The following is a 25,654-nucleotide window of genomic DNA, read 5'->3' as shown; positions in this document are numbered from 1 at the left end:
GAGCTGCCATGCTGCAGCAAGAAAAGCAGCAAGATGAGGATCACCTTGAGACGTCCAGACATCGGGGAAAGACCGGCAGCCATCTGCTTTGTGGCCAGCTCTTGCTAAAGTGTTCCATGTGGCAGCTCTAATCTTATGGACAGTCAGTTGTCTATAGACTCCAGGCATGTGATTTGCCATGCATTGATATTACTGGGGCAGCATCCCTGTGAGGCAATCGTCTCAGGTGGACCTCTGGCGGTGGGGGGGACAGGGGACATCAGAATGAATGCGCCACCGCCCCACTCAGAGCCCCTCATTGCCGCCGCCGCCACCACCTCTTCATGCCTGCCCCCCACTAGACGTACTTTTGCCTCCTATCCCCAGGCGCTGCACTCTTCCTCTTTGCCGTTGCCACTTTGCAGCACGCCCCATGTGAGGCCGCGCAGAGTCTGCCTTCAAGAGGAGTCTTGCTATTGCTGTTGTGCTCCTAAGCCAGCAGAGGCCGCACAATCCCTCTCCCCTGCCACCTCCCCTTTACTCCAGCACCAAACTCTGGTCGAAAGAGTGAACAAGTTTGGTGCCGGAGAGGCGGCAAGAAAGACGGGGGGCAGGGGGAGTGCTGCTGCTGGCCTAGTAGTAGTGCAGCAGCAACAGAGGCTAGGCAGCCGCCACTGGCCAAGGCATGCTCCACACTGCCTCCTGCAAGCCAGGCCAGGCCACGCCGCCAGCAACTGTGCACCCCAGCCTTTGGAACTGGAGGCGAGGAAGAAGAAGGCAGCATCGGGACATGAAAGGCAGGGTGAGACAGCACCAGCACTGCCTCTAACCTGGGGCAGGGTGACAAAGCAGCACAAACTACCACTGCCATCCCACTGATGCCTAGTCATGCTCAGATCAACAGAGGGCTGGTGCCTAGAGAAAACAGAATCTGGGTAGGACCGCCAGAGCGAAAGTTTGTAGGTGGCACCCACAAGAGAAGGGAACACCAGTTTCCATCCAAGGAGTCATTACAAAGGAGAGGTCTGTGATACAAGCCAGTCTCTCATTTCATCTATTCACCTTGCTCGCTGTTTCCTCCGTTCAACAGGAGTTCATCATTCTGCCTCTTCATCTCCGTGATGTATTTATATGCTTGATCGAGGATCATGTTCTTGCTCTGTAAGGGAGCATGCAGATAATTAGGGGAAAGACTGAGCGATACCGTTTGACATCACAAGCACAACTCTTCTGGACAAGCAGGCAGAAATTCTGTTTTGATATATTTCATGATCAAGTTTGCCTATCAGTTTCTAGAGAATTTTCAAGGTTCCAGGTTTGATCCTTGGCATCTCAGATAGCATTGCTAATATCGTCCTTTCTCCAAGACCATGCGCAGCCAAAGCCAATCAGAATGGACAATACTAGGCTAGATTGGGCCAGCAGTCTGAGTTGGTATAAAGCCATTTCATATGTAACACTTATGCTTAGGATTCTATCCAAAAAGTTGTCTTCTTTGCTAAAATCATCCTATTATGGATGCAAGTTTTTTTAATCTATCTTTGTGGTATGAAAACTATCTGTCTTCAAGTATTCCTTCCTACCCCAAACCTTGCTTTAAAGTTATCAGTGTCAACTTTAATTCTTGCAGAGCCCTCCTGAGGAAAGAAATGCAGCTGAACTGTCCCTGCTGCATGCAGACTCCTCCCCCAGAGAAAGCTGCCAGTGAGGGGAAAGCTCTCCTGCCACAGATCTTTCCAGCTTTAAATGTAACAACAAGAGCCAGAAAGATCTGTGGCAGTGGACTCTTCAGAACATTCCCAACATGAAGTCAAACATGACCCAAGGTACCTCCCAGTGACACCCTCATGCAAGACTCCAAGAACTCGGAGCAGGAGACTTATCAGACTCTTGTTTCACAGGATACAGTTACATGGGAAACATAGGAACATAGGGAGCTGCCATATACTGAGTCAGACCATTGGTCTATCTAGCTCAGTATTGTCTTCACAGACTGGCAGCAGCTTCTCCAAGCTTGCAGCCCTCTCTTGGAGAAGCCAGGGAGGGATCTTGAAACCTTCTGCTCTTCCCAGAGCGGCGGCTCCATCCCCTGAGAAGAATCTCTTCCAGTGCTCACACTTCTAGTCTCCCTTTCATAGGCAACCAGGGCAGACCCTGCTTAGCTAAGGGGACAAGTCATGCTTGCTACCACAAGACCAGCTCTCTCAGTTCAGGATAAGTTTAACTCTAACATGATATATGAATAATAAGGAAAACATCTGTTTTAATCTGTTAAGGTGTGTGTGTTTTTTAAATCCATCCCTGAATTCTCTGCATCTGACAAATGCATTCTCTCTTTGTACATTGCCTGGATATCACTAAGAGTCAAACTAGACATGACACTAATGATGTTGCTTGTCCCTGTGTGCTTGCTTTTCTTTTTTTTTAAATGTAAAAAGCAGTCATGGGGGCTACCAGTCCAGATCAGGACTGTGGCATGTTGGAGTGGGGAGCTTTGCCCCTGCTCTGGTTCCACTTGGCAGGGATCTCCTGTTGCTACTCTTTGCCCCAGGAGGGAAGCAGCCATTGGCTCCAGATGGCTCCTTAAGACTGTTGCTTTAAAACCTACTCTGGACCTTGCATTTGATCCTTTTTGGAAGCTTGTTTAGTTTGTGCTGCTTTGACTCTGTTCCCTTCTATTGCAGCCTCTCCCTGAAGTTGCACTTTTACACTCCGAATGAGAACCCACAAAAATTTATTGTTTCAAAACTGTAGGCCTACTTGCAATTTAGATTCTGCATACATGAACAACATTAAGATCTTCTGCCTTGTCATCTTTTGACTTTTTGGATTATTCTCCCCAATTACACACTGTAGCAAAGGTTGTTCAGCAACTATCAAGTTAAGGGCCCACTTGCCTGTTTCAGTGCTGGGGAACACGGAATTAGCTCACCAATTCGGTTGATTCCAGCATTGATCTTCTTCTTTCGATGCCTTTCCACTAGTAAACATAGAAAGTATATCATGTATAATGGATAGGGAAAACTGCAAGTCAGTGGCATACTCAGAAATAACTACTTGTCTCTTGCGACTGCAAAGGCATTTGACTTTGCCTGCTTTAAAAAAAAATAATAATCTGAAAACTGCCTAATTCACAGCACTGAAGCTCCTACCTGCATTGTGTGTCTCACGGTTTTTCTTTCTGTTAAAAAGAAGAACACAGACGACATTTAAGAAGTTGCATTATGTGTCTTGCATCCCAAGATCTATAATTAATGCCGACTGCTCCATGATAACTTAAACATGATGCACACTTCTGAGAATACATGCATATAATTGGGCTTAGAAACTCTTGAAGTCTGCTGCTGGAGTATTCGAGGTTATCAATGAAAGCTTAATTGAGATTATTTCCTGTTCTGCAGCTTTTACCTCTTGAGGTAATATTGATGGTCTCCTTCTGCTAATTACCAAATCAGGTAAATAAAACAGACCAGATTTCCTTCTCTGGTGTCGGAGAAAGGGACTATCTTCAGATCTGATCTTTCTGGTTATTCAGCAAGTCCAGGTAGTAGCCAATTAGCCATGTGAGTTCTGATGCCCGAATGAGTTTTTCAATCAAGTATTGGTCTTCTGTTCTACAACATTCATCCTCCTCTTAAACTGATGGAAACTAGGTTAAAATAAATTGCTCTCTATCATTTTAAAGAAATTATAGGAGAGCAGCAGAAGTACATCTTAAGGCCCATTAGTCAGATCAAACTTGCTGCTAAATGCAAGAACATTCTGAGATGGCAACGTTTTGTACCAATTTCCCCACTGGTACACTAGTGTTCCTTTTAACTCCAGACAACATATAAATGTACATATGGTAATCTTAAGAAACTGTGCAAATTGCATGGTCTGAATCAACCAAAGGGCAAGAAATAATTTTCACTGCTGTTTAATTATTTACTTGCTAGTAGCTTATAAAGGTCATGCTAAAGTAAAGTGTGCCGTCGAGTCGGTGTCGACTCCCGGTGGCCACAGAGGCCTGTGGTTGTCTTTGATAGAATACAGGAGGGGTTTACCATTGCCACCTCCCACACAGTATGAGAGGATGCCTTTCAGCATCTTCCTAGATCGCGGCTGCCCAATATAGGTGTTTCCTATAGTCTTGGAAACATACCAGTGGGGGTTTGAACCGGCAACCTCTGGCTTGCTAGTCAAGTCATTTCCCTGCTGCGCCATTAGGCGGCTAAAGGTCATGCTACAGAGTACTATATTATATTATTGGGGCAACAGTGCAACTAAAGCAATAAGAGGCTTGACAGAGGCTGCTGCAGGTTAATGGAAATAAATCAGATTCTGGGGCTATTCACACGACCTATTGGGCAGGCAGGAGTGGGGGAGGCTTCCCAAATCTTGCCTCCCCCCAGATGCTCCTTGTAAGCCTGGTGGGAGAGTGCTCCACGCTCCCACATGAGGAGCCCTGCTCCACGCAGTATGAATTTATCTGAGGCCCCAGCCCTCATTGTCCTGGCCTTTGTGAATCCCACAATGCATCACATGACACACGCACTGCATTGGGGGATTCCCCAAAGAGACAGGCGCTCTAGAAGCCCGCCTCTGTCTGTGGCCGGGCTGGAAGCAGGTAGCTGGGCCTTCTTGCTTTGCTCCTTCAAAACGAAAGTGGCAACGTCCCCCCACTAACTGGGCAAAGAGACTGCTTTTAAAGTAAGGGCCTTCTTATATCTAGCAGGGTGAGAACAACTCACTCTGTTCAAGCCAGCACAGCATCTCTCCAGGGGTTTGCTGGTATCTCCTCTGTAAGAGGTGGTTTTAAGGTGGTTGAGCCCTTTTGGGGCAGGGAGCCATGTTCTATTTTCCTTTGCTATATAAACCACTTTGAAAACTTGTTGTTGAAAAGCGGTACATAAGTAGTTGTAGTAACAATAATGAAGTAATAAAATGAAGGGTGCCCCAAAATTCTGATACAATAAGACAGTTTTGTTGTCACAGGAAACCCCGGGTAGCCACATCTCACTTTGTATAGACAAGGGGTAGGCCTACTCTGCCACATACATCAAAGTACCATCCAATGAGTGGCCACTACAAGGTCACCTTACAGGGACCACCAAGGGGGCACTAACTGGTGAAAAAACTGGATTTAACCAGCAAGCTTGAATGACAGGGAAACAATACAGCTTGACTTGGGGGGGAAGATGTCTGTGTGGTGTTGCAATGACACCCTCATTATTGAAAGTGAAGTTGTACACAGTAACACCAAGTTCTAGTGTAAATAAAACAATGAGCAGGCAGATATAATGACTCTCAGGAGTCTAAAGCTACAGACAGGGGAAATACTTTAACTAGCCCTTACTGAAATTTCAGCAACCATTCATCTTCAAAGTATCTCTAATAAAGTTAAACACCTGGACTGGGAAAGCAAGCAATGGAGAAGATAGGTTATTCTTTACAGTGGGCTAACTTTCTTTGGTGATCGGGACATATATACTTACCGGTGCTGCTTCTTAAGAGGAGCTTTCTCAGTCATTGCTGGCATAGTTGAGAAAGAAGGGTCTAAGAAGAACAGAAAAGGCTAGTAACCATTTCACAGACACCAATAATATTTTCACTTGACCCCCAAGTATCTTCATAGCTAAACTTCCACTGGCTTCTTGTGGTGTATTCACATTAGCAAGGTCAACCTTGCCAATAAGACTGCTTCTATTTATTTACTATAGAGCTGCACAACTGCATCCCTCCTGCAGATGTTGGCCATCCTAGACTCCCATAATCCCTGACTATTGGCTACTGTGGCCAAGGTTGATGGAGTTGTAGACTAAAAGCAACCAGAGGGCTGAAATTGTGCACCCCTGATTTCACACATGTAAATGCCATCCTTAAATTCTCAGGGCAGCTCATACTATAAAGATCTTGTAAAGATATCTTAGAGAGCGCCGCCTTCTACATGGTCCTCACCGCAAGTTAAGGTCATCTAAGGAGGTCCATCTCCAGTTACCACCGGTTCGTTTCGACTCAGAGGCGAGCCTTGTCTGTAGCTGCTCCCGGGTTGTGGAATGCACTCCCAGAATAAATTTGCAATCTTAATTCCTTACTGACCTTCAGGAGAGCCCTCAAAACCCATCTGTTTGGCCTGGCCAAGTTTTTAATTAGTTTTAATTGTTTTAATGCTATCCTGGTTTTCAGAGTTTTAATTGTTCTGATAGTTTGTTTTTTAAGATGTTTTAATTGTTAATCGGTGTTCATATTTATATTTCTGTTTTAAATGTTGTTGGTTTCAATGGTTTCTGTATTAATTGTAAACTGCCCTGAGCCATTTCGGAAGGGTGGTATAAAAATCAAATCAAATAAATAAATAATTGTTTGATTTATATCCTGCTCTCTCTCCCATAGGCTCAGAGCTACAGCTACAGCTTTTTAAAAAACAAAACAATAAAACTCCTTTCTCCTCAAAATTAAACCACAGAATAAAGAACATAGGAAGCTGCCATATACTGAGTCAGACCACTGCTCCATCTAGCTCACTATCGTCTACACAGACTGGCAGTAGCTTCTCCAAGGTTGCAGGCAGGAATCTCTCTCAGCCCTATCTTGGAGAAGCCAGGGAGGGAACTTTATTTATTTATTCATTCATTCATTCATTCATTCATTCATTCATTCCATTCCATTCCATTTCTATCCGCTCTTCCTCCAAGGAGCCCAGAGCAGTGTACTACATACTTGAGTTTCTCCTCACAACAACCCTGTGAAGTAGGTTAGGCTGAGAGAGAAGTGACTGGCCCAGAATCACCCAGCAAGTCTCATGGCGGAATGGGGATTTGAACCCGGGTCTCCCCGATCCTAGTCCAGCACTCTAACCACTGCACCACTTGGAGCATAGAGCGGCTCCATCCCCTAAGGGGAATATCTTACAGTGCTCACACATCAAGTTTCCCATTTATATTCAACCAGGGCAGACCCTCCTTAGCTAAGGGGACAAGTCATGCTTGCTACCACAAGACCAACTCTCCTCTCTATAAGAGCTAGCAGATAAAAGTTCTCTCAGATTACAAGCCTGGGAAAACAAGTTCTTTGGCTGGCACAGAAAGGACAACAAGGAGGCTTCCTTGGGGAAAGAATTCCCTGATCAGTAAGCCACAACCACGAAGGCCCTCTTCCCAGTCATCACCCATTTCACCTCTAAATATGGGGGCACCTAGAGGAGGGCCTCCAATAAGGACCGTGCTGCATAAGCATGCTAGTGTTGCTTCCTTCAGGTACCAAGCTGTGCAGGGTGGATTTAATGTCAAATTTATTTAAATCACTTATCTGGAAGACTCAATTATTTAAATCACCATATAAATCATTTATTTATTTATTACATTTATAACCTATTTTTCCTTGGAGCAGCTCTAGTTGGGAAGATTCCATTCATCATTTTTCTAGTAAAAGTGCATTCTTGTCTGATAGAACCTTGTGGTAACAAGCATGACCTGTCCCCCTAGCTAAGCAGGGTCCACCCTGGTTGCATGTGAATGGGAGACTTGATGTGTGAGCACTGCAGGATATTCCCTTCAGGGGATGAAGCCACTCTGGGAAGAGCAGAAGGTTAAGTTGCCTCCCTGGCCACACACATTCATCACTACTGAGAGATGTAGGTTTCATTTTTAGAAGCTAGGTAAACAGTATATATTATAAAGCAATTATTTATTCTGATTTTTTTCAGAATAATGTTTATCTAAAAATGAGATGATTTGGTCATTTTATTTAGTATCAAAGCCAATACATACTTACGAAGTCTGTAGGAGGTGAACCATCTCCAGTTCAATTAATCATGGTTGTTTGGAGGCTATCTTTAACATTATATGCTAGGAGAACCACTACCAAACAGGCTTTATTATTATTTATTATTTTCACATTTTATATCCCACTCTTCCTCAAAGGAGCCCAGAGCGGTGTACTACATACTTAGGTTTCTCCTCACAACAACAACCCTGTGAAGTAGGTTAGGCCGAGAGAGAGTGACTGGCCCAGAGTCACCCAGCTAGTTTCATGGCTGAATGGGGATTTGAATTCGGGTCTCCCCAGTCCTAATCCAGCACTCTAGCCACTACACCATGCTTGTTTTGCTCAAAGAATTGTTTTAACAAAACAAGCACATGTATTTTTGAATTGTTAACTATTTTAGTAATTAATATAACTTTTTTAAACAAATAAAAATTTAAAAGGCAATTTTAGCCAAGTCAACAAAAGAAAATATTGGGTGATGGCTAACTCTGTCTTCTTCACCTTTCTCTTCCTGTTTGTTTATAGCTTGGAAAATAAAGACAAGCTTTCCTGCTCTTTTAATTCCCAATTCATTCTCAGCTGAGAATGAATTGGTCCAAAGAGAGAGAAATTTCTCTCTATGCCTGCGGAAGAGGCTACTGCTGTTAAAAGCTGGATTACCACTTCAGTGGCCTCTGAATCCTAATGCTTATAAGTGATTTCCATCATCTCAATAGCACAACTTCCCTTTAAAACTTCATCAGAAAACACATTTCTTGAACTGGCCACCCTTAGCCCTGAAATGTACCCTCAGAATAGGTTTCCTCAGGACCGCATGGATATGTTCTGCTCACTTGTTTCATTTTCTATACCTCTCCCCTATCCCTTGCATTTTTTTCCAGACTCCAGAGCTACTCCATCCCCACAAATCCTATTCTTTTACCTCCTTTGTATTTGTACTCTGAGAGAGGGTTAAGAGCTTGACTGAGTGTGCACATAGAATAGAACTCCAGAATAGGACTGATTAGGTCTGTTATCTAATCATCTCCATATACAGCTGTTAAGAAGTATGTTCACAGAATATAATTAGAAGTTATGGTTACTATTCATGATGCTATCTTTGACCTGGGTACATTTTTTAAATAAATGGTTTGAAGAATGTTCAGATCAGATTTAAATTTAAAAATCCATTTTTTTATTAAAAAAAAAAAAAAAAAAAAAAAAAACCACTGATCTTTATCCACTCTGCAGCCGTGTAAAACAGGGCTTGACAGATTCCAGGTGCCAGGGAGCCATGACACTTAGAAATTTAACTGTGGTGACCAGACTAGAATATTCAGAAGCAGAGTTATTTAATAGATATTTGTCCTAGGAACATAGGAAGCTGCCATATACTGAGTCAGACCATTGGTCTATCTAGCTCAGTATTGTCTTCACAGACTGGCAGCGGCTTCTCCAAGGTTGCAGGCAGGAATCTCTCTCAGCCCTATCTTGGAGAAGCCAGGGAGGCAACTTAACCTTCTGCTCTTCCCAGAGTGGCTTCATCCCCTGAAGGGAATATCCTGCAGTGCTCACACATCAAGTCTCCCATTCACATGCAACCAGGGTGGACCCTGCTTAGCTAGGGGGACAAGTCATGCTTGTTACCACAAGACCAGCTCTCCTCCCATGTCCTAGCAGCCCTGTTTCTATTCTAATTACATTACTTGTAGAGGAGATAAAGAGAAGCCCATTTACCCACCCATCCAACAATGTGCATCGCTTGCCAAGTACAGTATCCAATGGCTCCTACATTTGAGGGCTGGCTTCTTAATCCAAATTTGCCACGGCCATACACCAGTGCTTTGGATTGTGCTTGGAAGCAAATATAAGCCAGTGACGATGTTGAAGTGCCAGCAAGATACGTTCTCACCAACCAGTACCAGTCAAAATGCCTGGAAGCCACGTTTTGAACTAATGGAGGCTTCAAAGTGGTTTTCAAAGGCAGCCCCACACACTGTCTGTTGCAGTATTCGTGCACAGCTAGCACCAGGGCTGTCCTTAGGGCATGGCAAGCAAGGCGACCGCCCCGGGCCCTGCTCTTTTAACCCCCATCAGAATTAACTGGAAGGGGGCCCCGCACTGGCTGACTTGCCCCAGGCCCTGCACCCCGCCAGGGCTCTCTAAGGACTGTCCTGGCTAGCACATCAGCTTTAGCTGAGGAAAGGAACTTTTTAAGCAACTGATGTCACAAGCCTCCACTGACAATGCTGGATCTATAAATATTCCCAAACAGTGAGCCTGGCCCTCTAGGGCAGGCCTGTACAACATAAGGCCCGGGACCCAAATCTGGCCCACAGGGACCTTTTTTGCTGGCCTTCATGAAGATCTGCAAGAGCTCTTGGTCTGTCCTGGTAGGACGGGCAGCAGCAGCTCAATGCAACTGGGTGCTTGAGACCAGGTGCCTGCTGCCCACCTTGTTGGCCGTCCCTTTAGGCCAGAGGCCACCGGCATCATTCCTCTTCTTCCCCCAACTGCAACCCTCTGCACCTCACTTTCATAAATGTTTATCTTTAATGTAGTAATGGGCTGAAAGTTGACCGACAGCAAGTCATGATTGGTTCTGGCCCACTGGGGCATTTGAGTTGTGCATCCCTGGAATGGAGGCTCAGCAACTCTTACCCCTTTCTGGAGAGGCAGCTCTGGGATCAAAATATTACAAAATCGTGCTTTATATTGCCCCACTCGGAACATAGGAAGCTGCCATATACTGAGTCAGACCATTGGGCTATCTAGCTCAGTATTGTCTTCACAGACTGGCAGCAGCTTCTCCAAGGTTGCAGGAATCTCTCTCAGTCCTCTCTTGGAGATGGCAGGGAGGGAACTTGGAACCTTCTGATGCTCTTCCCAGAGTGGCCCCATCACCCTCTGAGGGGAATATCTTACAGTGCTCACACATCAAGTCTCCCACTCATATGCAACCAGGGTGGACCCTGCTTAGCTAAGGGGACAGGTCATGCTTGCTACCATAAGACCAGCTCTCCTCTCCTCCACAATGATATGGCACATTTTTGTATATTTGATATATATTTGCTTTCAATAGACAAAAAAGTTAAAAGCAAACCTAAGAGGAACCATTTTGTGTATCCTTTCATAAAGGGCCTGTGTTTTCGCTGAGAGTCGCACATTTTGTTTTGCACTCTGTGCATGGCCTTCACTTGTGCCCTTCTAGTCAAAACAATTGGATCGTGTGCACCTGACTTGTGTTTTGACTGTGGGGAAGGAAGAGAGTGAAAAATCCTTTAACTAAGGCCTGCGATTGTGTTGGGGACAGAAGGGAAACATCTTGAGTGGTACTGAAGCTAAGTACTTTGACACCAAGTCATGCTTGAGTTTTGTATTTTTCTTTAGTGTGCCTTGGCCTAATGCCAATGTTTATTTTGTTTATTAATTGACAAAGAGATATTGGAGGAGAAACTAATCCCATCTTTTTTACTGGTCTGAAACAATCCTTGGATCAGCCTAGCCGCTTACCAAAGCAATTTTTTTTGTCATGTAGACACAACTTTGTGGGCTAACCCAAAGATCTGCATCGCAATATTTTGGCAGGCTTGGATCACTAGAGCCATCCTCAGTCTTTCAGTTGAGGTCACCCTCTTTAACTTTGAAAACATTTGACGTGCTGCAAAAAGAATCTGATTTATCCCCAGCAGCTTCTTGGCAATGTTTACGGCTGCAACATTATTTAAATAGTTCTTTTGGTACCAAAGTATTTTATATATCATAAAATGAGATTTTATTGAACATCTCTACCTCCTATGATTACAAATTGCGATTTATCAAACACAAAATTGTCCTTAGGACATATTTGACACCTTTGAGACTCAAGAACACTGGAATTTGTAATTGAAATAGTGGAGATGTGGAACAAAAACACAGTCTAACACACTTATTCTAATCATGTGCAACCATAAGACTTTTTTGGACTGATGTGATAACATTTTTCTTTTACCTATAACCTATACCTTTCGTTTATCAGAAATATAACTTGGACTTTGACCTTCCTTATCACTGTTATCTACAAGAAATGGAAATTTTTGGAAAGGGCTTTTCTCACTGCAAAATGTATACCGGTAATTCTGCTAAACTGGAAAAGTATTACCTCTCTCCAGACATAGAAAACTAGGTACAGCAAAAGGAGAGGCCTGCAGCTCAAGAGAAAATTTTCTGAAATGAAACTTAAATCATTCTAATTTTTTAATTTGTGAATTATGTTTTTCAATTTGAGTATGAACTTAAATTGTACATATTAAGTATATATTTGTAATCTTATTCCTTTTCTTCTTAATTATTAGGAGGTGAGGCCCTGTCATTGATCAAGCAAAGTCATTTTGCATGTATAGGAAAGTTCAAGAAATAGGATTTTTTAAATTAATGTGCTTGCAAAAGGGAAGTAAAAACAGGTTGATATTTGTAGGATTTAAACGTCAAACATTCATTGTATTGAATAATTACCATATGGTAAATTTGAATCATAAGATCTCTCAGCTTCTCTTGGGCATGATGTGGTTTTGGAATTATTGATCTGATTACTGAGTGTTAATGTGTTGAAAACAATAACAGTTAAAGTCTGTATTCAGAAATTCTAAAAAATATATATACTTAAATTTTCAGAGAGCATATTCTAGGGTAAAATAATGCATTCAACTAATTTAAGTGGTAGCACTGTTCATGCAAAATTCAGCATTTGTAGGTAATTGGGCAGTATGATATTCAGAATTCCTTCTAAAAATATTTACACTTTGAGATTATTCCAGTGTAAAAAGTGCATCCAGGTACTTTCAGTGGCAGGATTACGTATGCAACATTTGGTATCTGCAGGTCATCGGGAAGTATAATATTACTTCACACTAACTCACTCTTCAAAATATGATTTTTATTGCTACTATCTGTTTTCCTCATTTTAATAACCTATGTATTTATATATTCTCTCAAGGGAGGGATGTGAGAGTGAGGAGGGTAACATATGACATTGTTAAATCTTGTTTGTTCTATAATGCTATTGAACAAAACATAACAATATTGGGGTTTTTTAAAGTTGAGAACATCCAATTCTGAGAATAATCAGCAAGACTTGTTGGAAATGTGCCATGTTGTGGTAGCCCCATGATTGTCATGGCCACTATGAAATCCTGAATTGCCCCAGAGTAGACAAAGTAAGCCAGGCATGAATGCTGAGATCTCCCAGGACAATAAACTTGGAGTTCCTCAACACCAAATCAGAGACCATCTCTGTCAGCTCAGATACTGTTAGGCAGTGAGATGGCCAGTACATGAACAGAGGATATAAACATCTAACACTAGCTCCCATTTGAATGGGAAACCTGGAGAGGAAGATGAAATTCATCCCCAGCCATTGAGTCTGCTCACATACCTTGTTTGTGAACCAACCAACTTTTGTCAAGAACCAACCAACTTGTGTCAAGCTCCCCTGTCTAGTTACCTGAAGGATATTTATACCCACCAAAGACAAGTGGCTGTTTACAAGACTGGTTTAGTATTCCAACTAAAGTGTTGTGCTGGTGATTCTCAAAGTGTGCTTTGAAGTCTTACAGATAAAATTCACTAGAACTCCAAGAACCCCAGTCTGCACTTCTAAACTGTTATAGACAGCACAGCAATTAGACACATTCTTTTAAGGGTAATTGAAGTGTGTGTGGGAGTAAGAGGAGAGTGATCATACATTCAAGCTTTATTTGCAAGTCTATTCTAAAGTAAACTGGGGGGGAAACCACAAGGCTTTCCACTGCCTTGCACACCCTGAACAAACTGTCTTCATGCACACACACACACACACACACCTTGGTGCTTCCACACATTAAATTCTGTCTCACACTGGCTTTCACCTTTAATACCACCAATATCAAGGCTCAGCTCATTTATTAGTAAGAATCATCTTAAAGAGTTTGCCCTGAGCTATTTGAGCTTTTCTGCCTGTGGCATACTGTAATCTGAATTGCTCAAGTTGATCAATCAGTGGGTGCTCCTGTCCCTGACCAGAGGGTTGCACAAAATCCATTTTAGTCCCTTCCAGTTCTTTGATCCTAAAGTCCCTTCTAATCCTCTGATCCCACAAGGAATCTGGGGTGTATGTGTCCATTTACAATCACAATTTCCCCAAAATTTGTCCAGCCAAACAGCACTGTATGTTCAACATACAATGATGAAATGAACAAACTGAAAAAACACTTGCATGCTCTTTTTTAATATTTCCAGTCCAATACTACTCAAAAACCAATACAGTTACAACAGAACTATAAGGATCTGTCATGATGCATTTACACATTCCTGAAAGCAACTCACCGGGAACTTACTGCTGAGTAAAAATGCACACAAACTAAACGTTGCTTCTAGTAATACAAATATATTTTAATTCAAGCAAATAGACTGGCTATACCAAATTTTATTTTGAAATCACCCAAAATTACTAAGCAGTGAACAAAAATAATTTAAAGTCACTGTCTATTTTATCTGGTTAAGTTAATGGGCAGCTCAACAGAACCTTTTCCCATGTCCAGCATTTCGCTTATGCAGGCAATAGGATGCCAAAACATATGCTTGGACATTGTTTCAGTTAAATATGTTAGTGGATCACAAGAGGCACAAATGAGAAAGCTGAAAAATGAACTGAGCAAGAAGAAAACTGACTTTTTAAAAAATCCATCTGGAAGGCTTTTTGGGAAATGTAGCAAAAAACACCAAGTAAACTCCGAGTTTCTAATCTGAAAGACAGTACTAGCAGTTTAGTTGTGATTTTACATGATTATCTAGATCAGGGGTTCTCGACGTTGGGTCCCCAGATGTTATTGGACTTCAACTCCCACAATCCCCAACCAAAGGCCACTGGGGCTGGGGATTATGGGAGTTGAAGTCCAATAACATCTTGGCACCCAAAGTTGAGAATCCCTGATCTAGATTATTATTAGTACATCAAAGTTGTCTGAATTAATGGATTCAGCAACAAAACAAAGACTCGGAAGCTCACTGTATTATGAGAGGAAACAACATGATTAGAAGAAGCTGGAGCCAGTTGTGAATTTCATTTTATTCCAATTCTTGCTTCAAATAAGAAGCCTGAAACAGTCACACACTTCCAAATGACCTGAGCAGTCATTATATTATAATTTGGAACTCAATAGTACAGAAACTGACACACCATTTATGTCTTCCAAAATCAAAACAGGAGACCCTCATCTTCCAACCACATTATGATGTGACCATAATGCTCTTCTACCTCTACAAAACATGACAAGACAGACATGCAGGTCAATATTTAACACAGGCAAGAGACTAAAGTCACACCATAACGTGACTCCTAACAAGAAGCACCAAATACCATATGGGTCAGAAAACAATGTGGGGGGAAGGATCACCTGATTATGTAAGATTTACAGTTGGACAGTCCAAACCAATAAGATAATTTGCTTGGAAGCAAAAGACACAAAATAGATTTGTGAGGAAAATGCCTAAAAAGCAATAGTGTTCAATCACAAGAATCTATAGTAATGCAAGTGTTCAGTTTTACCTATTTTTTGTAAAATGCACAAAGCCGCTTTTATTATGTGAAAATTGGGTCTAGTTCTCATTAGTAAAGCTGTGACTGAACTGTGCCACCTCCAATTAAGGTTCAGATGAGTTTTCCAAACAATCAATCCCTGGACTCAGAAAACAAGCATGTCATGAAATTGAAGCTGAATCCAAGCAAGACGGAGGTGTTCATTGTGGGGGATTGGAATTTGAGGGATGAGTTAGATCTTCCTGTGCTGGATGGGATTACACCACCCCAGAAGGTACAGGTACACAACTTGGGAGTGCTCTTGGATCCAGACCTCACCCTGGAATCGCAGGTGGAGGCTATGGCCAGGAGTGCTTTCCATCAGCTACAACTGATTTGACAGCTGTGTCCATTCCTTGGACAGAATGATTTCAAAACATTGGTGCATTAGCTGGTAACCTCCAGGCTTGACTATTGCAATGCGCTCTATGTGGAGCTGCCTTTGTATGTAGTTCGGAAACTTCAGTTAGTTCAAAATGCGGCAGCCTGATTGGTCTCTGGGGTAACCCAGAGAGACCATATTATGCCTGTTTTAAAACAGTTGCACTGGCTGCTGATATGTTTCCGGGCAAAATACAAAGTGCTGGTTATTACTTTTAAAGCCCTGAACGGCTTGGGTCCAGGCTACCTTAGAGTGCCTTCTTCTGTATGATCCCCATCACATGTTGAGGTCATCTGGAGAGGTCCATCTCCAGTTATCACCAGTACGTCTGGTGGCGACTCGGATCCAGGCCTTTTCTGTAACTGTTCCTGGCCTATGGAATGTATTCCCGGAAGTTATCTGCAGTTTAGGCTCGCTGTTGGCCTTTAAGAGAGCCCTAAAATTTTTCTTGTTTGGCCTGACCTTCCAAGGTTTTTAAATTGTTTTTAGTATTTTAATTAGTTTTGAATTGTTCTAAAATTGTTTTTGTTTTAAGCAGTGTGTTTTAAATGGTGTTTGTTTTTATGTCTTTTTAAACTTGTGCACCGCCCAGAACCTTTGGATGGGGCAGTCTATAAATGTAATAAATAATAATAATAATAATAATATTTTTTTAAAAAAAAAATTCCTTTCCCCTGATATGCTTGTTTTCTGAGTAGAAGAATGTTTTATCTTCTATGAAGGAGCATTCCAATGTAAGAGTCCTAGGGTAACAGTCAGTCAGTGGTTTACTTCCTCAAGGACAACTAAGTCTCAGATTCAGGTTGCATCTCTTCTGAATGCCTATACATATTGCAGGCAGACTTTGCTGGTACTGTCTAAGCAAAAGTGTTAAATAGACCAATATGTGCATAGATCACAGTAGTTTTGCTCTGGAAGTAACTTTGGTATGGTACACCTACAGTGCTGAGAAAAAAGTTTGTGAACCCCCTTGGAGTGACTGTATGTTAGAACAATACTTATTCAAAACATGATTAAATCCTAAGCTAAACCCCGATAAGAGAAAGGCAACCCTACTGAATAAGTAAGTAAGGCCAAAAGGGTATATATGGAATATTCACTCAACAGAAAGATTCAACAACAAATATCCTTGTATGAAAAGGTATGCGACCCCTTCATTCAGTAACCGGTGGCACCTCCACGAGCAGCAATAACTGCGACTAAACTTTTCCTGTAACTGGTGATCGGCCTCTTACATTGGCTTGGAGGAATCTTGGCCCACTCTTCCAGACAAAACTATTTCAATTCTATGACATTCGAGGGCTTCCTTGCACGAACAGCTCGCTTCAGGTCTTGCCACAACATTTGAATAGGGTTTAGTTTGGGACTTTGGCTTGGCCACTCCAAAACACAAGCTCTCCTCTTCAGGAATTCCGTAGTATGTTTTCCCTCCCAAAGTGCTCCTTTTGATATTAAAAACCAACCTTTCACCCTACTTTATAAGTGAACAAGGCAGACACATGATCTGAACAACAAATGCTGCTGCTGCTCCTGTCATGCCAAGTTTCTCTCTCATCCTCTTTCACACATACTTGTCTTACATCAACTCAGAACCCCACTACTAGCTTCTAGTGAACCATCTGCCTACAATAACGAACCAAAAATGAAACCACCAACCAGTCCTAATCCTAATCATTTACTCAGAAACAAGACACACTGATTTACATCTGAACAAGCAACTTTAGGATTGCAACCTGTCGTGTCTTAATGATATGGTTGTCAGAAGGGGGCACATTAACCATTTAAACAGAAACACCTAGAACTGTTTAATTTGAAAGTATGTAAAAAGCAGATATAATTGCACTCCACAAAAGGTGTTGCAGGATGTGCATGCACATTAATTATTAATTATTATTATTACATTTATATCCCACTTTTCCTCCAAGGAGCCCAGAGCGATGCACTACATCAGGGATTCTCAAACTTGGGTCCTCAGGTGTTATTGGACTTCAACTCCCATAATCCCCAGCCTCAGTGGCCTTTGGTTGGGGATTATGGGAGTTGAAGTCCAATAACACCTGAGGACCCAAGTTTGAGAATCACTGCACTACATACTTGAGTTTCTCCTCACAACAACCCTGTGAAGTAGGTTAGGCTGAGAGAGACGTGACTGGCCCAGAGTTACCCAGCAAGTCTCATGGCTGAATGGGGATTTGAACTCGGATCTCCCCAGTCCTAGTCCAGCACTCTAACCACTACACCACGCTGGCTCGAAGAGGCATGCACGAATGCACGAAGAGATTAATAAGAGTTATGGGTACGACAGGGAAGTTATGTAGCAACAGGTGGTATATCACATATATAGAACGATTACTTCAGTTATTGGTACAGTTTTATGCAAAATAGATTTTAAATAGAATAGAAAATTCAAAATAGAATATTTATAAAGTGGCACAAAACAAATCAATAAGTTGTTCACACATTCACTTGAAGAAGAAGAAAGTATATTTTCCTAACTACCAACGAAATACAACTCTGGAGCGGGGATGAACCTAACTAGTGACTGAAAGTAGCAAGATAGATTTTATTTTTATGAGGTGTTTTGATTTGGTATCTCACATCAGGGTTAAATGCTCTTCACACGTTACATTAGCTCAATCTTTTTTTCTTTTAAACCCTGCAAGGGAGGTCAGTATCCTGCCTTATCTCCAGATTGCAGAAGGCAGGCAGATGCTGGTGGGATAGTGGCTTGTTCGAGGCCAGTAAGGAAATTCACGGCAAGGGCAACATCCCATCCAAGCCCAGGACTTCTCAACTGACACTCTTACAGCCCCAAACCCCTTATACCTATGACTGAGCAGTGAGCCCCACGGAGTCCAAGGGGCTGCCTCCCAAAGCCACTGGCACCGGGGGCGGGGGGTGGGCTGCAGGCTCGGCGGCGGCGGCAGCAGCTTCCAGAGTGGTGTCCTGCTGCCCTCAGCAGCTGAGCTTCCCCCCCGCCACTCGTTTGAGATCTACCCCATTGCACCAGGTTACCTGGAGGGGCTGGGGAGGGGGAGTAATGTGCAGAGCGGGGAGGGGGGGCTGCTGCTCGGCCCCTCTACGGCACAGGTGGGGCTGCCGAGCGAGGGAGCTGCTTCTTCCCCGCTCGCCTCAAGGGAAGGGGCAATGCTGCGAGCCCATCCCATTGTCAGGCCCATATCGACACTGGGGCAAACAGGGGCCCGGCCCCAGTAAATGACTGGCCGGCCCTAGTCTTGCAGCCCCGGCCGGAGACAGGGCGGCGGCGGCGGCGGCTGCAGCGGCGGCGGCGACTTACGGAGTGAGCGTCGCGATCGTCGTCCTCCCCACCGCGCCTGCTGCCTGACGGAGGGAGGGGGAGGGGAGTCCAGAAGTCCCCACCGCGCCTGCTTCCTGACGGCGGTGGTGAGAGTGCGGGGGGAAGTCGAAGACAAGAGGGGCAACCCATCCCGCCTCTTCGGCTTGCCATTGGCTGAGGCGTGAGCAGGCCGAGGCTGACTGACAGCCCAACCGCGAGAAACGCCTGGAGAGGAGTCTGTCAGTCAGCCTCAGCCTGCCACCGCTCAGCCAATGGCCAGCAAAGCAGAAGGGTCTCAGGGAGGGAGGGGCGGGGCTAGGAAGGGATAAACAGACCTTGCCAGCCATGAGGTATTGGGACCGAGACCTTGAGGCAGGGCGGTCCCATATCCTGCGGAGGAGAGCGACGACACCCGTCCGCATTTTTCTTTCAGGGGCCAGTTTACTTTAGAGAGGTTTCTTTTTGAGTAGCCCACATTCATTCTGTGTTTTGTGCTCGCACCAGCTTGCATCAACTCCATCAAAGTATATGCAAGCACAACTACAAATTGAATGAGTGCCACGCAAAAGACATGTGCCCAATAAACTGGCCTCGCTCTTACGTCAAGAAAAATACGGCCAGCTGTGCGTGTTCTCGCTCCCTCCGCTACAGAGCATTCGAAGTACCTCCCATCGCCAAGTAAACGCCTCCGAGGCCTCTTTATCCCTTCCTAACCCCGCCCCTCCCTGAGTCCCGCCTCCTCTGCTTGTCATTGGGTGAGAGGTTGAAAGCTGAGGTTTACAGACAGGCTCCTCTCTCAGCATTTCCCTTGGCTGAGCTGTCAGTCCGCCTCAGCCGACTCAGCCAATGAATGACAAGCCGAGGCGGGTGGAAGGACGACGGGTTTCTTTTCTCGAAGTTCGGCTCCCTCTTCTTTCTCCTCGACTGTGGTCGGGACCCTGTTTGTTTGCCCCAAGAAGGACAGACACTCCCGAGCCGGCTAATACCCATGGCTCAGAGGGCTCATTCTGTTACGGGACACAGCTAATTCATCGTGGTCGTCCGCTGCTCTGAGGCACAGGAAGCTTGTTTTATTTGTTTGTTACTTCTCTGTGTAAACCGCCCTGAGCCATTTTTGGAAGGGCGGTATAGAAATCGAATGAACGAAGATAACTGAGTCAGACCCTTGGTCTAGCTAGCTCAGTACTGTGTCTGCACAGACCGGCAGGGGCTTCTCCAAGGTTGCAGGCAGGACTCGGGAGTCTCTCTCAGCCCTGTCTTTGCCTGCTCAGCCTGATTGGTCTGTTGAATCTCATGGCGTGTGCTGGTCCCAGCCCGAATGTACCAGAAACAATCCTCACGTTCGTCGAGTACCTCATCTGGGGTGGTTGCGAAACCCTGATCTGTTCTAGTGAGACTGCACTGGGACTGTGCAGTGTCCCAGTTCTGGACACGTTCTGGACTGTGTTCAGTGCTGGGCACATTTTAAGGAGACATTGATGACTGGAGTCGGAGGATGGAAATAAAGATGGGGTGTGGGGGGAAGCTCAGCACGTTTATCTTGGAGAGGAGAAGACTAAGGGGAGATTCAACAGATCCATCTTCAGATAGCGAAAAGGCTGTCACAGAGAAGGAGCTGGCTAGTTTTCTGTTGCTCTTAAGTTATCATTGAAATGACAAGGAAGCGGATTTAAGCTTCCTTGAGGGGTTTCCTGAGCCTAAGAGCCGTTCAGCAATGGAACAGTATGCCTCATGCAAAGGCGGGTGGATGGCCATGTCTCAGGGATACCATTGCAGTTACCTGCACTGAGGGGGTAAGAGTAACTAGAGATTCCCAAGTCGAAGTTCCCTCCCCAACTCGAATACACTATACCTCACATTTGCTTAACATCGCCAAACTAAAAGGCATTGGAGTTTTTGGAGTTTGTCAACCCTGCACTGTAACACGTTCCCAAGGAAAGAAAGATCCACAGCTTTAGACTGTCCATCCAATGCTTTAAATTAGCCCCTGCTGTATACTTGGGCAATTCATATGCAAATCAAAAGGGCACTCAGTTAATTTTTTTAAAGAACTGTTTAAGGTATATATATTTTTAATTGTTTTTATTCTGTGAAAGTGTTTTGTCTTTTTATTTTCATATTATTTATTTATTTGATTTTATATATATACTGCCTTTCCAAAAATGGCCCAGGGTGGTTTACATTTGTATTATGTACACCTCCTAGATAGATAGATAGATAGATAGATAGATAGATAGATAGATAGATAGATAATGCAGTAGCAGTATAAAAATATAGATAAATATAGGGTCAGTCCTATGACTCCAGTGAAGGTGTGTACATATATGCACTAATGTAGTAGTAGTATCTTTATTACAGTCTCTAACCAGTACAGTGCCCTAATGTATGTTTGTTTTAGTATAGATGATGATGGGTAGGATATCTTGAAGGAGTCATACCTTTATACTGCTCTTATGACTGGCAGTGGTTTAGCTGTTTTTGTATACATTGCCTCTAGATCTCCTCTCCTGCAGCCTATCAAGCCTATAAAAGGAGAATCAAAATTGTCCCAAGGGATGGAGAACCAAAAGAAAGGGAGAATTAAAACTGCCCAAGGGGTTAGCTCTCTCCCCACTCCTGCTTTGCATAATCACCACATTTGATAAGCATCCCCTTTACTCCCTTATCTAAGTCATGTATAAAAACAATTTACAGCACAGGGCCAGGACAGAGCCCTGTGGCACTCCACTCAATACCCCCCTCTAGGGTTACATGGAGACCTTGACTGAATACTGTTGTTCAAGCAGCTATTAATCTACCAAACTGCAGTTTTATCTGGTCCACATTTTACCACCTTGTCAAACAATATATCAGGGGACACTTTGTCAAATATTTTTGGTTGCATTTGAATGAGAGGCTGCATGTGAGCACTGTAAGTTATTCCCCTTAGGGGATGGGGCCATTCTGGGAAGAGCACCTGCATGCTTGCATGCCGAAGGTTCCAAGTTCTCTCGGGTGGCATAATCTCAAAGATAGGGCTGAGGAAGACTCCTGCCGGCAACCTTGGAGAAGCCACTGCCAGTCTGGGTAGACAATACTGAGCTAGATGGACCAATGGTCTGACTCGGTATATGGCAGCTTTCTATTCCATGGTCTTCCCATGAGCAACTAAACTAATAATTTGGGGGCGGGGGAAGGATATGAGATTATAGGAACATAATCTTGCCTCTCCGAGCAGCCCTGCTTGCCAAGCAACACATCATGGTGCATGCAGGAACCCACTTCCCAGTTGTCTTGGGGTGAAGGGGATTTTTCTTTTTGTACAGTCCTTGTACTATTTGAACTCTGCCATTTTAAACTCTGGCCACCTGTGGTGTTTAGCATGTGCCTGGAGAGCTAGGAGCTATTTCTTGGGTAGCGGGCAGAGGGATATATGGTGGTGGGAATTGGGCAGGCCATTACAGGGGAAATGGTCTATGCAACTGAGGACTATTCCTGTTTCTGTCTCTTCTCCCAATCCTACAGTTCCAGGGAATTCTGGGAATACTCCCTCATAGATTAGGGTTCTGTTGAATGTCAGGTCAGTAAATGCTAAAACATCTCGCATCCATGATGTAATTGTGGATGAGCATGCTGACCTGGTATGTGTGACTGAGACCTGGTTGGGCGAACTCAGTGGAATGGGTTCTCTCCCAGCTCTGCCCTACAGCAGCCCCACCTTGAGCATAAGGGAGGAGGAGTTGCAGTCATCTGTCCTGAATCCATTCCCCTCTCCAGATGCCTAGTTAGACAATATCAGAATTGCATGTGTTTGTCTCCAAGGGTGGGCCTACGAGAGAGGATAGGGCACCGAGATGTTGGTGCACTGACCAACCCACTGTACCACAGTCTCCCTGCCTGAGCTGGCGGGGGTGGTATCTGAGGTGGCATTGGGTTCCCCTAGGCTTATTGTCTTGATGGACTTCAGTATCCACACTGAGCCCCCACTAGCAGAAGTGGCTCAGGACTTCATGGCTGCCATGACAACCATGGGCCTATCTCAACTAATTTTGGGTCCTACTCATGTGGCAGGACATTCTCTGGACCTGGTTTTTGCCCACCAGGAACTGAATGAACTGCACGTGGGGGAGTTTCATATAACTCCTTTGTCATGGACAGCAAGCATCTGGTGTGGTTTCGTTTGACTGCTTCAACCAACCTCTTCACGGGTGGTGGTCCAATTAGAATAGTCGACCCCCAAAGGCTTATGGGTCCACTTGGTTTCCAGACAGCCCTTAGGGAGTTTCATGTGTCCAGAACTGGTGACTCTTTTGAGGCCCTGGTGAATCTGGAATGTGGAAACAGCCTGGGCTATTAACATGGTCACTCTTAAACATCCTCTTTGGCTTGGTCCTGCGCCTTGGCTCTGCTTGGAACTTAGGCAATAAAACAATTTGGACAAAGACTAGAGTGATGCTGAAGGAAGACTCATAATGTATCTGACCAAATCTGATCTGGGCTAGAGCCCCTTTTAGGGACTACTCGGTGGTGGTGGTGGTGGTGACAGCAAAGACATATTTTTTCTCTACCTCCATCACATCTGGCCAGTGTAGGTCAGTGGCTATTTCATGTGCCAAAGCCACTGCTTCACACAGGTCCACAAGTGATGGGGGAAGAAACATCAGCATCCCGCTGTGACCAGTTTGCATGTCACTGAAGATAAAGTCGCTTGTATCTGTGCCAATTTGGACTCCGGGATTTTGGCAGTTCCAAGAGACATGCCTTGGCAACTACCTGGTCTGATTGCAATGGATTCTTTTCAGTTAGTACAGCCTGAGGAAGTGGACAAGATCCTAGGCAGTGGGCAGGCAACACCATGTGCTCTGGACTTTTGCCTTTCATGGCAAGTAAAATCTGCCAGGGAAGAAACAGGTATATGGTTGGATCCAATTATTAACACTTCATACTAAGGGAAGGCAAGATGTAATCGAGCCTCAAGCAGATGGTGGTAAGACCACTATTAAAAAAGCCCTCTCTTGATTCCACCAACTTTGATAACTATTGACCCGTTTCAGATCTTCCCTTTTAAAGCAAGGTGATAAGAGCATGTGGTGTCTGTGCAGCTGCAAAGGGTCTTGGATTATATGAATTTTCTAGACCCTTTCCAATCTGGCCTTCACCCTGGAGTGGGGACTGAAATTGTCTTGGTCACCCTGGTGGATGACCTACGCTGGGAACTAGATGGGGGAGTGTGTCCCTGTTGGTTGTGCTGGACATCTCAGTGGCATTCAATACCATCACCAATGGTATCCTTCTGGACGGCCTCTCAGGTATAGGGATTGGTGGCAGTGTACTAGAGTGGATCCAGGCCTCTCTTGGAGGGAGGTTTCAGAAGGTGGTGCTGGTGGGCTTTTGCTCGACTCCTTGGCCTCCAGCCTATGGAGTCCAGCAGGCCCAGTATTGTCCCCCATTCTGTTTAACATCTACATGAAACTGCTGGGAGAGGCCATCAGAGGACTTGGAGTGAAGTGTCATCAGTATGCAGATGACAGTTTCCCTGACATCAGATCCTATGGAAGCAGTGGCTGTACTGAACTGGGGGCTGGAGGCAGTGATGGGCTGGATATAGGCTGGCCCACCAAGGCTAAGACAAGAGAATATAAGAACAGCCCTGCTGGATCAGGCCTATGGCCCATCTAGTCCAGCATCCTGTTTCACAGTGGCCCACCAGATGCTGCTGGAAGCCTACAGGCAGGAGCTGAGGGCATGCCCTCTCTCCTGCTGTTACTCCAAGGCAACTGGTACTCAGAGGCACCCTGCCTTTGAGGCTCGAGATAGCCCACAGCCCTCCGACTATAGTAGCTGTTGATAGACCTCTCCTCCATGAAGTTATCCAAACCCCTCTTAAAGCCATTCACATTGTTGGCTGTCACCACATCTTGTGGCAGATAATTCCACAAGTTGATTATGCCTTGTGTGAAAAAGTTTCTCCGTTTGCTGGTCCTAGGTTTCCTGGCAATCAATTTCATGGGATGACCACTGGTTCTAGTAGTGTGAGAGGGAGAAGAATTTCTCTCCACTTTCTCCACACCATGCATGATTTTATAGACCTCTATCATGTGTCCCCTCAGTCATTGTCTTTTTTCTAAACTAAATAGCTCCAGCCTTGCCTCGTAAGAAAGTTGCTCTAGGCCCCTGACCATCTTGGTTGCCCTCTTCTGCATTTTTTCCAGTTCTACAACTCTACAGTTCTAGAGGTGCTGTTGGTCAGCAGAAGAACCAATTGGGATAGGATGATTCAACCAGCTCTGGATGGGGTTGTACTCCCCTTGAAAGAGCAAATGAGCAGCTTGGGGGGGGGGGGTGTTGCTGGACCCGGTTCTGCTTTTCAATGCTCAGGTGGAGGTGATGGCCAAGGGTGCCTTTGCACAACTTTGGCTAATGCACCAGCTGCATCCCTTTATCGAGAAGGCAGATCTGGCCACTGTTACTCATGCCTTAGTCATGTCACAGCTACAGGTGAAACTCGAAAAATTAGAATATCGTGCAAAAGTTCATTAATTTCAGTAATGCAAATTAAAAGGTGAAACTGATATATGAGATAGACGCATTACATGCAAAGCGAGATAAGTCAAGCCTTAATTTGTTATAATTGTGATGATCATGGCGTACAGCTCATGAGAACCCCAAATCCACAATCCCAGAAAATTAGAAT

At 44.4% G+C, this 25,654-nt stretch overlaps 1 protein-coding gene across 5 annotated transcripts in view; it reads right to left on the bottom strand.

Annotated features, from left to right (window-relative positions):
- USF3 (upstream transcription factor family member 3) overlaps nt 1-19,660 on the bottom strand; it is a 36,688-nt gene extending 17,028 nt beyond the window's left edge. The window contains exons 1-5 of one of the 5 annotated variants that reach the window (XM_053297740.1): nt 19,583-19,660; nt 5,457-5,517; nt 3,132-3,160; nt 2,877-2,959; nt 1,042-1,138 (exon numbers count right to left, since the gene is read on the bottom strand). In XM_053297740.1, coding sequence (XP_053153715.1) covers nt 1,042-1,138; nt 2,877-2,959; nt 3,132-3,160; nt 5,457-5,500 — 253 coding nt within the window. In that variant the 5' untranslated portion in view covers nt 5,501-5,517; nt 19,583-19,660. Of the gene's footprint in view, nt 1-1,041; nt 1,139-2,876; nt 2,960-3,131; nt 3,161-5,456; nt 5,518-18,698; nt 18,752-18,981; nt 19,086-19,582 lie in introns of those variants that run through there. The other 4 variants (XM_053297738.1, XM_053297741.1, XM_053297739.1 and 1 more) reach the window with 4 other exon arrangements.
- Nucleotides 19,661-25,654: the final 5,994 nt, after the last annotated feature.

Source organism: Hemicordylus capensis, chromosome 2 (assembly GCF_027244095.1).
Source record: "Hemicordylus capensis ecotype Gifberg chromosome 2, rHemCap1.1.pri, whole genome shotgun sequence".
Classification (NCBI taxonomy): Eukaryota; Metazoa; Chordata; class Lepidosauria; order Squamata; family Cordylidae; genus Hemicordylus; species Hemicordylus capensis.
This window is presented reverse-complemented; position numbering and strand designations above follow the sequence as displayed.